This window comes from Alosa sapidissima, chromosome 4 (assembly GCF_018492685.1).
Source record: "Alosa sapidissima isolate fAloSap1 chromosome 4, fAloSap1.pri, whole genome shotgun sequence".
NCBI lineage: Eukaryota > Metazoa > Chordata > Actinopteri > Clupeiformes > Clupeidae > Alosa > Alosa sapidissima.
Window position 1 is genome coordinate 5,187,966 of NC_055960.1, and position 16,194 is coordinate 5,204,159.

The following is a 16,194-nucleotide window of genomic DNA, read 5'->3' on the forward strand; positions in this document are numbered from 1 at the left end:
GGGAGTTCTTTGATATGTCTGCTGCTTATATAAAAAGCAGTGAGGTTAAAATAGTGAGCACTGTATAATTTGTTTTAGGTCTCTGATGGTTCACCGTATAGTGTACATTGTATATGACGTCCAAGCGCCCAAGATGAGAACACACACACACACACACACACACACACACACACACACACACACACACACACACACACACACACACACCTCATATCTTGATGAATCGTTTGTGAAGGAGGAGATCTTAGCATTTGTGGTTGCATTCCATCCAAGTGTTGTATCTCACTGGAAATCTAACCTAAAGGTATGATTCTAAGTCACTAAATTAAGACTGCTGTTTAGATTCGCCTTTATACAGGAACAGCTGGATTATCTACCGTCAGAGAAATCAGAAATTATGGGCTATGTTGAGAAAAAGCGAAAGGTTGTAATTTAAGATGGTATGTCCCACCAGGCCAGCTTTTATATTTACACAAGCCTCAGTTCTGTCATGATGGTTAGGGGACAACGTGAGGCATGTTGTAGCTACAGTACACTGAGAGAACAGACATTCTGTAGCCTGGACGTCTGGGTGGGTTGAGTCACACAAATCGTCTTGCTGCTTTTCCAAACGTTTGCAAAAAAGCTGTAGAGACCCTGATATGAATAGCATATTTTGAAGTAATTTCATTTTAATTACAGATAGATATTTGACTGTACAATTAGTATGTGGTTGATGTAAAGCCTAGTGTAGAGTGTAAAATGGTGCCATGTGTGTAGCTCTGGCTTGGCTCTGCTCTCTGATCTCTGATCTCCTCAGCATGGCCTGCTACAGCAGTCACCCTTCCTCCCCCCACAGTGTTCAGAAAGCCCTCACCACTACACCTGCGCTTTAAGGATCAGTGGTGGCTGCAACGACAGACCAGCAAAGGGAAGAATACTTCAAAGCAATTTCTCTTTTCCTGCCCGGAATGGGCTCAGCAGACAAATTTGCAAACTTGCAGTTTGACCTTTGTATAGGCATGTACTACAGTATGCTTAGGTTTTATGGTTTGTTTTTTGTTGTTTTTTTGGTGAGTGTTTTTTGTATTGAGAGCCATACCTGCCAAGTCAAATGGACTTTTAACTAATGATTTAAATGTTGACTGTACAAAAGGTTTGTAGTAAATTGTCTGCTTTTGTTTGCAAGGTCTTGTTTATCTCCTGTGGGAAACAAACTCCACTCTGGAAAAATAGCAGCCTCTAATCGCTTGGAAGGGTTTTCCTTGATATGTGGGACAGGAAATGTGTCAGAGAGAAATACTGTGTGTGTGTGTGTGTGTGAGAGAGAGGAGAGGGAGAGAAACTAGTCTCAAGTGAGACCCCTCTATCCTGAGGAACAACAAACCACAGCTGCAGTTCTCTGGGCAGCCCCACCCATGCGATCTGCCTGTTTCTCCAACTGCACTTCAGTCAATCTGCTCCAAATGGAGGAGGCACTTTTAGTACTGTGTGTGTGCTTCTCTATGCATCTGTGCTTAAGCAGTAAGCACCCATGTATATAATTGTATATATCCATTTTGATCACTGACCTAATAGGTGTACGTGATTTTTATGTAGGTATATGTATGTTGGCATGCCTTTTTGTACCCTGATTTTGAGTGTTTCTCAACACAAGTAGACAGTATGTGTTAGAATGAGAGGTTGGGGCAGCTCAGATTGTCTGTTGCTGGTACTGTAGTTGTAGTTGGAGACTTCAGATGTGTGTATTGGTAGTGTGTTGCTATTGGAGCTTTAGTGAAGCAGAGGTGTGAGTCATGTTCCTGAGGGAGTGACAAACATGACTGTGTGTGTGTGTGTGTGTGTGTGTGTGTGTGTGTGTGTGTGGAGGAGGTGACTGGAGGCTCCGGCCTGCTGACAGCTGTTGGGTGCTGAGACGTGCAGCAGGTCCAGTAGATGAGGGGGAAACCCGGGTTTGGTGCAGCAGGTCCAGTAGATGAGGGGGAAACCCGGGTCTGGTGCGCACAGAGCGGTCTGCACAGCACGTCCTCCCCCTCGCATCGGCCAGCTCTCCTGCAGTTCCTGCGTCTGGCCTCTTTGTTTAAGTTGCCTTGCTGATGGGGTTACCAAAATAAAAGGTCTGACCCCAGCTGGGATCGGCTGTAAAAGCCTGTTCCCAGCACCCAGCCTCCTCCTCTCCGGCCTCTCCAACCCCATCGGCTAGTTCCATATCTGCACACATACACATGATTGTATGGGAGGTGGTGCATAGGGATAGTGGGATGATGGGTACAAATGGCTGAATCCTTGTGAATGACTATGATGTGTGCAGTCCATGACATGCTGCCAGCCTGGTGTCTTGGAGGAGACAGTGTGTGAGCTCCAATCATGCTGGTAGGTCACAGGCCACAAAGGAGCATTTGTATTCAGTCTGAGACCAATGGAGAACATGGAGTCTTTTTTCCTGCTCCATCCGCAGCAGTGTGGAAGGCCAGCCTTTCTGTCTCTCATGGACACGTGTGTCCAGGGCTCCAGCTCGCTTCTCTCCAGGGACACCGGCCTTGGAAAGCGAGGGAAATGTCCACTCCAGCTTGGCCATCCCTCCGGACCGGGCCTTTAATAAGGAACAGTGGTGGAGGAGCTCACGCTGGGGCCACCACCTCCCTTCTCTCCCTCCCGCTCCGCCAACTCTGCCTCTGAGTTGTGTCAGAGAGCCAGCGGTCCACGCAGGCAGTTTGTTTGGGGAGGATGAAATGCCTGCTAGACGTAATGATGGCTCTCTGGTGGAGCGATAATGACCCAGCATGACGTTAGCAGGAGCGGGATGTCAAGGCTGTTGGTGTAACCCCAAGAGCTTTGGCATGGCGCACATTACGGGAAAGGGTTGGCTCCTGTCTAGGTGACGAAAATGCAGAGCAGGGGGACAGAGTTAAAGATCAAATTTGTCAATTTTGTTAAAGCAGCAGAAAGGATTGTTGTACGTGTCAAACTAGACAGCTGACTAGCCTAAAGCCAACAGACTTGGCATGGTAACCCTGACAGCAGCAGCGCTGGCACTCATCAGCGCTAGTAAGCTTGCTAACTGATGTTTGGGAATGTATTTGGTCACATCCAGCTGCAAAAGTGGCTCAGTGTCAAGCCCAGGTGGCAAAACTACATAGCGAATAACCTGGGTAGTTAGTGTGAATGTCAGGTGTGTTTATCTTTTCTTATATTTTCACTTATATGTTTCTATTTATTCTTTTTAAGTAACACTAGCACTTAAATTATATTTTTATAGACTCAATGAATGATGCACTGACTGGAGAGCACGTTTGTTAATTTACTTCGGAGTTTTGGATTGGGTTGATGGAGGGTTCCAGAAAATCCATCTTCCAACTATCCAACTATCATTTTCTTGAAGCCTTATAGAAAATATTTGTTTGATTTGATCTGCAGATATTTTTCCAAGTTTAGGACATTAAATCTGCTACAGCAAGTCTCACAGCATTCATAACGTTGACCTACTGGAGCAGTATACACAAGGCTAATTGGTGTACAGTGGCTTTCTGAAGAGTATTGTTTCCCTGTAGAGCAGCATTTGGTCTGGGTAGACCTGATCCACTACAAAGCCTTCCCTTGTCCCTTAGTAATTCATAATTATGTGTTTGCTGCTTGGGTTTACTTAAAAGAGACCCAGATGTACATGGATTCCCATAAACCTATGGAAGCCTACATGAAACATGTGTGGAAAGACCGGGCCTCCCTCTATAAGCATCACGCCGCTTTTAACCAAACACTGAGGCCAAATTAACACAGGGTTTTTAAACAAACGTCCCCCCAAAGCTCAGGCCACAGCAAGTTTGTCTTTTAGGATAAACTTTTCAAACAGCCAGCTGCTCTTTTGCAACACCCTCAGCCCAGCCTGATCAGGCTTGTCCTCTCAAGGCGTTTTGATGTTGCTGTGGTGCCACCCATTCATCTCAGCAAACTTACTGGAAGTTGTGAAAAGACAGTTAACCCGTTAAAAGTTTAGTGCAGAAATAAGTAAGAAACTGCTATTTGTTTGTTGTTTGTTGTCGAGTTTTAAAACAACAAATGAGTTATAAGTTAAAGAGGCATTATGAGGGTTTGGTTTAAACCCAGCAAGCTGCCATCTAAACCACATAAAAATTAGAAACCGGGCAAACACCACTTAGGTACTAAGTTAGTACACCACTTAGGATAGCCCAGTGGGTACTGGTAAAAGCTTGCCAGCACACTAACTGTCACCTTTTAGCGATATTATTAGCGATGTCATGCTGTGGAGAGTTTTCTTCCATTTTCACAGAGCCACAGAACTGCATAGTGCATAGCCTGGTCTGCTAGCAGGAACGACAGGTGAATGACCTCCACAAAACCATATTCCATTAAAGTCAATGTGAAGATGACGTAGAAAGCAGTAGATGCCAAGACATACCTTGGAAAGTGGTCAGTTGTTGCATAGCGCCCTAATTCAAATGATTTGCATGGTCAGGCAAAAAGCCAAGTGTCTTGTTCATGAACTAAAACTATCATGTGGCATCCAAGAGTGTTGTGCTTAGGATGTTGCTGATGGTACTAAATTAACAAATAGTCATTTAGATTAGGGGCCATGCTGTTAGAGCTCAACTGGGTCAACTTTAGCTGACTGTAGGTGTTTACAATAATTTCCTGTCTATTAACTGAGACAATACATTGGTTTTCCAAAATGTCTTCAGCGATGCTGTTAATACCCAGGTGCGGGCCATACGTGTGTTTTTATTCTGATTTGCATACAACACTGTCACGCGATTTAATCCACAGGACTGGACTGCACTCGCATGGATATTGCACTAATGTAAACATTTCAGTTATTTTTGAATGCTGTTAATGATTATAAGGTGTAGAATTTTACGATACACTTTGTGTAGGAATGGTGTAACAAAATGAAGCTATTCTACTTCATATGAGATATATTATTATCATATAATTCACACCAATGTTGACCGAAATGTAAAGTATATAGAATGCATAGGGAACACTTTATTTAACTTAAAGAACTATCAAAATCAACTACACACATGTGACTGTCTTCCCCATATAATCAAAATCCAACATGAGAGTTGTATTTCAAATTGTGCAAAATAGAACAGTGTGGAACAGTTTCCATGCAGTGGTAGATAAGTCTAATGTTGCAGGTGTCAGGGCTGTGGATGCATGTGAACTCAGTGACTGCACCTGGAGAGAGGCCAGCTCCAGAGATGGTGCACCGCAGGCACACGTCAGGCCTGTAAATCTCCTCACGCAGATAGTTGCGCTAAATGCACTTGATCTCAGTGTGTACAGCACCTGGGGAAATGTCTGTGTGGGTGGGTGTTAAAGGGTGCTAAAAGCTCTGTCAAAAGGCATTTGACAAAAACAACCTTGCATTTGAAAAGGTACCAGTCTGTCTTGGCTTGCCCATGTTAAATGCATTTTTTTATCTGAATGAGTTTGTAAACATAAAGGACGGTCGATCTAATCAAGTTTATTAAAGATGCTATAGGATGGAAAACCGTGTTTACCTTGGCTTTGTTGAATAAGGAGAGCTCAGTACATGGCCACAAAGCTGTGAACCGGAAACACGGTTGTTTCCTCCTTCGTATGCAAATCTCGGACTTTGAACTGACCACTGAATAACGGACAAACGGACTGTTACGCAAATGCAGACTGTGATGCAAACCATCCAGCTCCTCAGCACCCCACTCCACAGGTTATGTTTCAACTTTGAGTTGGAGATTTAGGTAGAACTTGCTGGAGCCTATAGTATTGTAGCCTGCAAAGACTGCTGCTTCTCAGCTCTCTGAGCTCTCTTTATATCAATCTCGGTGTGGTTTCTCCCGTGTGATCTTCAAGATCTCTGTTCCAGACATTTCTACTCAATTAGCAATCAACTGGTGCAGCCTCTAGCAAATGAGGCGCCAGTGTGATACTTAGGCTAATCAAAGCTCTGCACTCAGCTTGAGAATAATCATCCTAGAACAGAATGACGAATCATCCATTTAGAAGCTAAAGTTTGACATTAGGCTTATATTCAACAGATGAAACAAAGGCATAATGAGGCATTAGCAGGTAGAAGTCTGACTCGTGGGGAGGATTTTAAGGATGATTAAAACCTGAAGATGGCCTGTTAGCTTTGATAGGTTATTTATAAAATGCTCAACAGCAGCCTTGGCAAAGCTCTCAAAAATCTTTGGTTTAAATGGTTCAGGAAAATCTCTTCCAGCTAGATCCACATCTACCTACTCTATACTGTAGCTGACAAAGTGATTGTTCCACCATTTGATGGGGGAAACAGCAAGAGTAAAAAAACAATAGGAGGCAGTGCAACCATTTTTATGAGGCCACCACACAGAATCAGGAAGTCATGTTGACCTCTCAAAAGCGTTGGACAGAAGCAGAAACCTAAAACGTGCAGAATTTCAAGAAAGTCCAAGAAATTCTCAAAGGCCAAGAGTTCCATATTGATCCAAATGACAGGAAACAGAAAAAAAGTTTTAAAAAGTGTGAAAAAGCTGATTCATGGAACAGCTAGTTGTCCTTTTGAGGCCAAAGTAATTGGACCATGTCGACACCTGCCAGAATGGGAAACATTCAGGCTAATTCTGAAAGACTCAGTTAGCTATTAGCACATCACAGTTTGTTCCGGTTGTACGGTACAAAATCAATTCAGCAGCTCCGCACTGATGACAGCAGTGGTATAATGGCCAGACAGCTCACTGTCGGCATGGCAAACAGTGGATAATTAGCTCACCCTGTGTGGTCCTTAAGTTGCTAACTAGCTCCATGTTGGCCAAGTGCAATGATAAAAGGCCAAGGGGTGTAAAGGCCCCTGTGCAAAATGTTTTTCATTTAAGATATGTGAAACAGATGGACATTGTGTTTCATTTTTAAAGACCTGCAGTTGGTGGTAAATCGTGGTAATTTGTCTACTGTAAGTTAATGTGAGCATGTGTAAGGCATTGTCGGGCGCTCCATATTGGCACTTAAGCAGCTCTATGCCTAATCACTGCAGATAGTGGAGCTCATTGGCTGAGGTGAAGGCGTTTTACTTTCAAGGTTCCATCAACCGAAGGCCACACAGGAAGGAAAGCGTTAACATGGGTGACCTTATTTAGAAAGTGTCCAAATCCGTTCACCAATTGCCACTTCCACTCTGAATCGCCACATCATCAGCTGAACAGAGAAAAGTCTTTGTTCTCTTGCAGAGAGCATGATGGGAACTATAGTTCAGTAAGATACAGAACATTCATTTGTTCATTTACTTTGGAGTCATTTTTTTTCAGTCTTCGTTTTCAGGATTATGACTGAACTTCACACACCCCTGAAGATAAGAAGATTTACTCTCAGATCTCAAACTGTGAAGATCTTTTTTTTACTGTCTTTGGCTGTTGGTGATAATGACGTGGACAGAAATTTTATTTACATGGTTGTCGGCTTATTAAGCAGCAATAAGCAGCTTATTTGTTTAGTAACTCAAGGTTGTTTTCCCTCAGTGTGTAGGGGCCATCATCTCCAGGGTCCTGGAGGAATTCATTTCTAATCTCTGATGTCCTCTGTGTTGTTTTATTATCTACATCCACCACATCCAAAATATTGCACCATGGATTTCATTCCCGTTTGTAATAGTCTGTCTAAAACCTGCTTTCAATTACCAACAAATCTTCGTACTTTTCATGGGGAAGTGGTATGAAATAAATGTTAATAAACATTGTAGACTTTCTTTGAAGGATGAAGAAAAAGAGCATTTTTGAAGCTGCACTGCATTTAAAAAGGATGAGAAATAATTCTCTTTAATATGTGCAGTAAACTGATTTAGCTGATAGTGAAGTTAAGATATTTATGTTACAGAATGTTTTACACACACACACACACAAACACACACATACATACACACATCCCTACAAAAGTCTGAGTGGCATTTGAATGGCATTTATGAAAACAAGGCTGTCATTTAAATTTGATGCCATCTTTTTTCTAGCACACCTGCAAACTTGTCACCTTTTGGCTACAGTCACCGTTTCTATGTTAACCAGGGTAGTTGAAGTGAATAGGGTTTTGTATGTTGTCACCTTTTTCACTACTCCAGGGTTTGCAGGTCTGTTCTAGGCATGACAGCCCTATCTTCTAACCTTCCTCAAAGCTGCCGCTCATTTGAAGCATGTTACCTCTCTGCCATCTCAGAGGCTGGGGGCTGATATCTTTTTGGACTTAAGAAACACTGCATGCTTTTAGTTAGGAGATGTTCATTTTTGCTTTTCCACATGATCATGTAAAGACTGTGTATGAAGTATACATTTTTAGCCCCCAAAAAACACCATGTTCAAGTGGACACAATGCCAAAAAACAACTAAACTTATACTTCTAAATAACAGCAGTTGACATGCTGCTTTAAAGGGAACATGTGGGTGTGAGAGAGAGTGAGTGGGTGAATATGCATGTGATTTTGTACGAGCTTTATAGCAAGAATAGTATTTGTTTAAAGTGGTTGTTGTACCCCTTTCCAATATAATTTCTTCAGTCGGTTATTAGATCATATTAAATCAGTCTGAATGCAGAATGGACAATATATGGATACTATTTAAAATAATCTTGATAATATCTTTCGTAAATTCTATTACTAAAAGAAAATAGACATCCACAGATGTCATAACCCTTCCACTATATAAAGCTCTATGGTTAGCTCTAAGTCCTAGCGTCAGTGCAGGAGATCATTGAGGAAAAAACTACATTTATGTAACACCAGTATGCAACCATCATTGATGTCTTGCCAGTGTATCATGTAGTCTAGTCTCAGTGCTAGGGGCTATGCAGAACAGTACATGAATAACATGTGATGCTATTGCACTTGTAGTGTTAAATAGTAGAAATCAAAACAATGAATGAATAAATAGATAAAACAACCAGGAAGCCACTGTGTGAAGCGTGTAAACATTCATCACAATTACTTGCAGCAGTATATGAACTCTTGTGGTAGGCTGGGCTGAAATAGTTTAAAGGTCCGTGCACTAAGCTTTAATTAAAATAATGATATATGTAATTATAGTCTGCCTCTTCCTCAAAACACAAGACCAGGTCCTGATGCCAAAAACACTGTGTGTGTGTGTGTGTGTGTGTGTGTGTGTGTGTGTGTATGCGTGTATGCGCCCATCCTGGACACATAGGGCCCTATCTTGTGCACGGCGCCAGGCGTGACTCAATGACCCTGTCCAGCAGAGCAAATATACAGTTTGACCATCTATGCATCCGCAGATGTGATTTCCTGAAATGAGGTGTGTTCAGGCGCATGGTCAGTGCATTGATGTCCTGGCCACAAGGAAAACCTGGCCTCACCCAAACCCACTCCAAAGTCAGTGGTGCAGTGTGCCAGTGGTGCGTTGTCAAGAAAGCCTAATGCGCACATACACATGCAGGTGCACAGAACAGGGTTGCACACATGCACATGCACTGGCACTGGCTATCCAAAAAAAAAGAATTGTGAATGTAAATGCAAAAGTAGAGATATGTAGAACTAGCATGTAGAAGCAGTCTGCCGAACCCATCTCTGATTTGCACATTTGTTTGAACTGTATATAGAGTATCTGCTTATGGAGTTGTCTGAATCACCAATAATATGCCTCATAAGACGTATGACAAGGCTTTCAAGCTCAGCTCTGTAATCAAAGGCCTGTCACACTGATTGTGTGTGTGTGTGTGTGTGTGTGTGAGACTGACTGTGTGTGTGTGTGTGTGTGTGTGTGTGTTTCAGTGTGTGTGGTATGCATGTCATTTCATTCTCCTGAGCTATGTGAAGAGAGTCTGAAGGAAGACGGAATGTGAGGAATTTGCTAGCGTCAGAGGAGCCACAGTGTTTACTGACGGAGGTGTGTGGTGAAGGCCTTTGCCAGGAAGTGTGTGTGTGTGCACTTGCTTCCTACTGGTCTTGAGTGTGTCTATGACATGGGGGTGAGACATGGTTGCAGCTCCCCGCCATGTCCTGAGGACTGGCCTTGGGCTTTATGGAGCAGACGTGAGTGACACCCCAAGATGGGGGCTCTCTCTTTGAAGTGGAGAACAGCCCTGTCTTTCTCCTCTTCGCCTGGTGTCTTCTGTCATCTCTCCCTGAGTCAGGAAGGGTTTCTCTCCCCACTTTCTCTGGGGCCGTTACTTGCCCTGGCTCCGACTTCAAAGTGAGAGAAGAGCTGCTCCTTGACTAGAGGACAGTGCTTTGTTGGGAGCTGAAGTCGTTTTATGTTTTTCTCTTTGTGGCTGTGGGGGATTTGATTAGCATGTTAATGGTGCACAGGAGCTGCCCGTGATGCCAGGTGTGCTGATGGAGCAGCTTCAGTCCCGTCTCTTAACTCATCTGGCACGTGTGTGTGTGTGTGTGTGTTTGTGTCAGTCACCTGAACAGCTGCTTATTACAGAGTCTATTGTGTCATGACTTTGCACAGTACATTTAGCACCTCTATTATCTTTGTACCTATCAAATAAGGAACACCTTGTTCACATTCACTGCTAGCTATCTGGAACTGATGTTTTTTATGCTTGAAAGTGGAGGCCTTTTAAGTGTAATCTGGTACATCTTGTGGAATATGTGTAATGTTGTTGTTTTTTTGTAGTTGTCTAAAGTGGTATTACTTTTTCCGTGTAATACATACCTGTCAACATTTAGCTTTCCAAAAACAGGAGATTTTATTTTGGGGGGGGGGGGGGGTCAGGGTTTATACCGGATCTGTGTTTGCATATTTAATACGTTTCATACACGTGTTTCAACACTGCATTTCGGTCGTTGCTTTTACCTTACCATTACCATTACCTTACGCATGCCAGTTATGTATCCACCAGCTGCCTGCCTGCAGCCTACTTCTAAAACTCCAAAGCTGCTTGCTGTCAGATTTGGTTCCGAGGCCACAAGTTCAGTGTATCAACAACACTCAATAACAGTTTATGTGATGTGTTAATTAATTAAATTCCCAACAATTTCACAACAGCTAGTTCTGGAGTAGGCCATTCAACTAGCCCGCTTGCTTACGACGAGACTCAGGCTTTGGGTTTTGGGTTGCCAGGTTTTAGCCTCTGACAAAACGGTTGCAATTGAAACTAAGTGATCGTGTATGTGTAGGGTGTATTTCATACACAATCTGGCAACCTGAATGGATCAATGATTTTAAAATGAAGTTTAATGGCCATGCAAATTACGGGAGTTTTCCGGGAGAAATAACAAAACGGGAGGGTGCTGGGAGATGACCTTGAAATACGGGAGAAACCCATGGAAAAACAGGAGTGTTGACAGGTATGGTGTAATAGTGCTAATATTATTGTGTTTGGTCACAGCAGATATCTTAGTCACAAGAAACAGCTAAAACAGTCACACGTATGTATGTAGTCTGAGTAGTATAATCTTTAAATTGGCCAGTTAAAGCCTGTTTGTCGTGATATGGAAATTGGATGTTGTTTGTGTTTTCAATTGTAGGTATGCTTATTTTAACTTTTATAATTCATAACTGACAGCAATAATATTTTTTCAGATTTGGGACATGAGCGATGATGAGAGCATATGAAGTGAACTCACAAGGCTCCATTTGAGTGGACAACTCACAAGACTCCATTTGATTGACACCAGAATGGCTCTTCAAAAGGAAAAACGAACATCACATGGACTCCACACTTTACAATTTCATATATATGTACCACTTCATTTGAGATCAGCAACCAAAGTCAACAAGAGTCTTGTTTTCTTTACTGTTGAGCCATCAGTTTGATCTATATCTATAGGTTCATGGTGCACAAAGTTTTTTGTGTTATTTTCTAACCTTATTGTGGTGGTGTATGTCAAGTCCTTGTACTCAGTGTTACTTTGACAGTAACATTAAAATGTGCGAAACCATACATTATAATGACCTTTCTTTCAATTCCATAAAAAGACTTTATATATTCAACTGTTATTTAGGCTATAGTATATAAGTATAAGTATATATACTTTTTTGATCCCGTGAGGGAAATTTGGTCTCTGCATTTAACCCAATCGGTGAATTAATGAAACACAAACAGCACACAGTGAGGTGAAGCACACACTAATCCCGGCGCAGTGAGCTGCCTGCTAGAACGGCGGCGCTCGAGGAGCAGTGAGGGGTTGGGTGCCTTGCTCAAGGGCACTTTAGCCGCGGCCCACTGGTCGGGGCTCGAACCGGCAACCTTCCGATTACAAGTCCAGAGTGCTAACCAGTGGGCCACGGCTGCCCCTAACATATTATACTCAATGGATTTGGAGGGACATGACAAACATAATATCATCGTCATATCTGATGACTAACTATCATTGTATTACACCACTTATGTCGCAAATAAATGCAACACACTGCTTTACAAGGCTAAAGGATTAGTGACTTAATACTGAAGTATGGTAATTGCTACACACACACACAATAGTGGACACTTCTCAAGAGTTGTGGTTTAAGAGCACTTTATTGTTCGTCAAGGCTACTTTAAGTACAAAAAGGTGGCCTGCCAAAACCTTTTTTATTTGAAGGTAAAAAGGCCACAAAATGAGGATATAATACAGATTTACAAACAGACTCAGTTGTCAGAGGAAGAACACAACATGCTGCTTCCAAGTGAGAAATTGGACAAGTCTCGGATACTTTTGTCTTCTTGTCTTTTCCCTCTCCTCACCTGCTCCAGACGTACTGCTTAAGTAAGGAAAACAGGCGTTTCTATTCCCAAACAGTCAGGTATGAGTGGATGTGGCCCACCTGTGCTTGTGCACTCGTAGGGTGGACATGTTTGTTCTGAGGTGTGTGTGTGGGGGAGGGGGTGTGGTCCAGAGACCGGCCCCATGGGAATAGGGTGCTGTTGTTTAGACTGCACAGTAGCCTTCAGCGCTAATACAGGAGTGGCTGTCGCGCGATACACGCCCTGTTCTCATAGAATAAACTGTGTTCCTGCACTTAACCTTTTACAGACAAATCTACAAACGAAAAAGATCAACTTTTTTCAGAAAAACAAAAAAATAATAATAATAATGCACGATTACAATAAAAGGACAGGGAAAAATTAAATAGCTACATATCATTAACAAATTAATTGTTCCTCAAAAAATATGACTACGATTTTTCTGTTCTCTGTACATTCGTTACGCACAGCGTAATGATGGTCTTATAGTTACCTATATAAAAAGTTTTTTTTTTCTTTAAGTGATTCTCCTACAGTGTGTAGGGTGCTGTGTGCCAAAGCTGAAAGCGAGTCTAGTTTAAAACAAAACAAAACAACATGGTGAAATTTGTACATAATGACCTAGGGACACAATGCCCTTTCCCTCTGTAGACATGCATACTGAAGTAGGAAGATTTCAAATGGCCTACTATGCAATATACAATATTTTACTGTGTCAATTACATACATAGAAAAATACAAAATGAACTATTTTCTTGTGGAGTATTTTTTACTTTCACTTTTTCTGCTTATGTCATTGCTCTTGCGTGAAGCAAACATTTGCTGTCTAGCAGCTATCGTCACTCTTTTCAAACATAATGTGATTGGCTGAATTTAGTTGTGGCCAATGGGGTCAACTGGGATGATGGAATGTCAGGACATACGATTTAAGGGAAAGATATGTTTAAAATGGGCAGTGCGTATGTCCATGCCTCTCCAAGTTTCTAACACCTCCTTACTACATATCACTTATGTTCGTTGTTAGTAGTTATACTGTAATTGAGACACAAATGCAACACCTGTACTAGGTTCCTTGTAGGAGGAATGTATTTCGCCTTGGTACAGGTTGAAAAGAAAAAGACACGTCAGAGGTCTCCACAGCTGCAGGCAACTGTTGCAAAATTAAGAGAAGTCGATAAAAGACATCTACAGAACAAAACGAGAAATGAACACGTCTCGACACATGTTTCTTTACCCCAGGAGATAGAGAACTCTCAGGGGGCTGACCTGTCCACAGCTGCTAGTGTTCATCTTATTTCAGTCATGCAAAATGTGATAGCATCCTGTACCGTGGATTAATAAGATATACAAATCCAACTGTTAATAATATGGAAGACCTGTCCGGAGGCCATCCTCTGATGCTGGCTGCTACCATAATGAATATTGAATAAAAAATATTGAGTACAACTGTACCAGCAGTAAGTTTATCTAGACTGTTACTGACAAAAATAGAACTAGACATCTGAAAGAGGCTAATAAAAGAATGAAGATTGAAATGTCTAAACAATAGATACCAGCTATTTCAAACATGCATCAGTAAGCACTAGTTTTACCCTTCAAACCATAGCTACTCTACCAAAACCACAGTGCCTGGGGGAACTCACACATCCAAAATGATTCCAAAATGCCCATGTGTAGAAAACAACAAAGTCCAGTTGTTGGCACCAACCAGACAAAACAATTCTCTGAAGTATGAGATGGCTTAATTAATCACCTTTCCTCTCCCTACAACGTCTACTGGGATAATGCACCACCAAACCAGGCCAGTCGGCACTCTCCATGTTTGATACGTTTTTAACAGGAAGAAACTTCAAAAGGAGGAAAGAATCCTATCAATCATCAATTTTGAATATGAAATATCACTCTCCGTGTTGACAACATGAAATCTCAGTCCCTCCATCAATAGTGCAAATCAGACCAGGCCTTCTTTTCCAAGTACACACACACGCACAGCAGGGGGAGAGAGGGAGAGTGCATGGGACTGCACATGGCCTGCTGGTGCAGGACAACCACAAGTCCAGATCAAATATTCGGAGGGGTGCCATAACGGAACTGCTTGTTCTTCAACAGACTAAAGGTTTGCATCAGAAGGTTCTTTGGTAACTCAAGCAGGTCATTAAGATGCGAGCTGCTAACAACCAGTTCAAAACTAAATGGTTCAAGCATGTTTTCTTTTTTTTTTCTCTACACTGTGGGCAATGCATATGCCAAGCAAACGAAGGCAAACATACTTAAAAAGAAATAACGAGTAAGGCAAAAGACAAGTAAAATAAAACGCACACAAAAAAAGAAAAACATACAAAAATTACAGATGAAGCACCTCCTTTTTCCCCTCTGTCTTATGTACACAGCTATACACTAGCGATGCGGTCAGCTCGGGGCTAAAACATGCACGCATGGTTTGTCGGAAGCAAAGGCTCATTGGGCTGGGGGCTCCAGGGTTCAGGTGAAGGGGTGGGCTCTGGTCCTCTTCTCAGGAGATGACGGAGGGGGAGTGACTGTGGCTGAGCATGTGGCTGCTGGGGGAGGACTCCGGGCTGCCCGTGGAGCCACCCTTGGCCTTGATCTGGAGCCAGGTCTCGCCCAGCGCCTTGGCAAAGTGGTCGTCCACCGAGCCGGTAATGGACACAGAGTTGGTCACTGGCTCCGCCTCCGCCTTGTAGTTCTTGCCCAGGCTGCGGCGGAAGTGCTCCTCAATCACAGGGTCACAGGCCGTACTGTTAGCTAGCCGAGAGAGGGAGGGGGGGACAATGGTCATCTTTGTGAAGGATAAACTTAAAGCACTAAAAAGAGTTAAGGGGGGCATCAGGAAAGTGGAGAGATTCATATGGTAGATAATAAAGTTCATAAAACAAGGAAGCGTTTTTTTTTTTTGCAGGAGTTACACAACTCAATCTGGAATGTATTAGCATCTTCCCCCCTGTGTGCCAGAGTGTAAGAACTTCATCTCAGAGCGCCAGTCCCAGATGGGATGGGAACGCTCCTTTCCCGTGACCCTCCGCTGACCTGTGCTGAGCTACGGTGCCAACAGCAGGCCTCTGGCCTCTCTCACACTCATTCAGATGACTCCATCTCATGAGCCCTACACACCCAGCATAGAGCTCACTCTTACTTCACGCGATAAAGATTGCCCTGTACAGTGTGACCAGCTGCTTGACTCCTGCTAGTTGAGTCATGCACAACTGCGGTGTGGCTTTTGATCGGGCCCACACACACAGTGAGAGTCTAGCAGCGAGGTAGCAACCAGAGGCTATGGGATTAATATGGAGTGAAATTAATGTTTTGTATACATTACTGTTATTTGATATTTAAAAAAAAACGGTACACATGGGTAAAATGTTTCCAATTCACTCTTGCAGTATGTATGTATGCAAGTACAGAGCATACACTTCTTTTATGCTAATATCAAGCTAGCTAGCCTTTTGCTTTTTTCACTCTGACACAGGAAACACTCTAACAGGAAACATACAGGCAGGATATCTTGATAACAAAAGCTTAGAATGGCCACTAGCAACTACTGGTCAG

The 16,194-nt window shown here is 42.7% G+C and overlaps 2 protein-coding genes across 7 annotated transcripts in view; one reads left to right on the top strand and one right to left on the bottom strand.

The window, feature by feature from the left end:
• The window catches only part of atg7 (ATG7 autophagy related 7 homolog (S. cerevisiae)), a 52,954-nt gene extending 41,107 nt beyond the window's left edge, over window positions 1-11,847 (top strand). For all 4 annotated transcript variants that reach the window (XM_042088996.1, XM_042088995.1, XM_042088994.1 and 1 more), the window contains one exon: window positions 11,487-11,847. In XM_042088996.1, the coding sequence (XP_041944930.1) occupies window positions 11,487-11,519 (33 nt within the window). In that variant the 3' untranslated portion in view covers window positions 11,520-11,847. The remainder of the gene's footprint in view (window positions 1-11,486) is intronic.
• Window positions 11,848-12,404: 557 nt separating this feature from the next.
• The window catches only part of vgll4b (vestigial-like family member 4b), a 34,187-nt gene continuing 30,397 nt past the window's right edge, over window positions 12,405-16,194 (bottom strand). For all 3 annotated transcript variants that reach the window (XM_042089016.1, XM_042089015.1, XM_042089014.1), the window contains one exon: window positions 12,405-15,393. In XM_042089016.1, coding sequence (XP_041944950.1) covers window positions 15,143-15,393 — 251 coding nt within the window. In that variant the 3' untranslated portion in view covers window positions 12,405-15,142. The remainder of the gene's footprint in view (window positions 15,394-16,194) is intronic.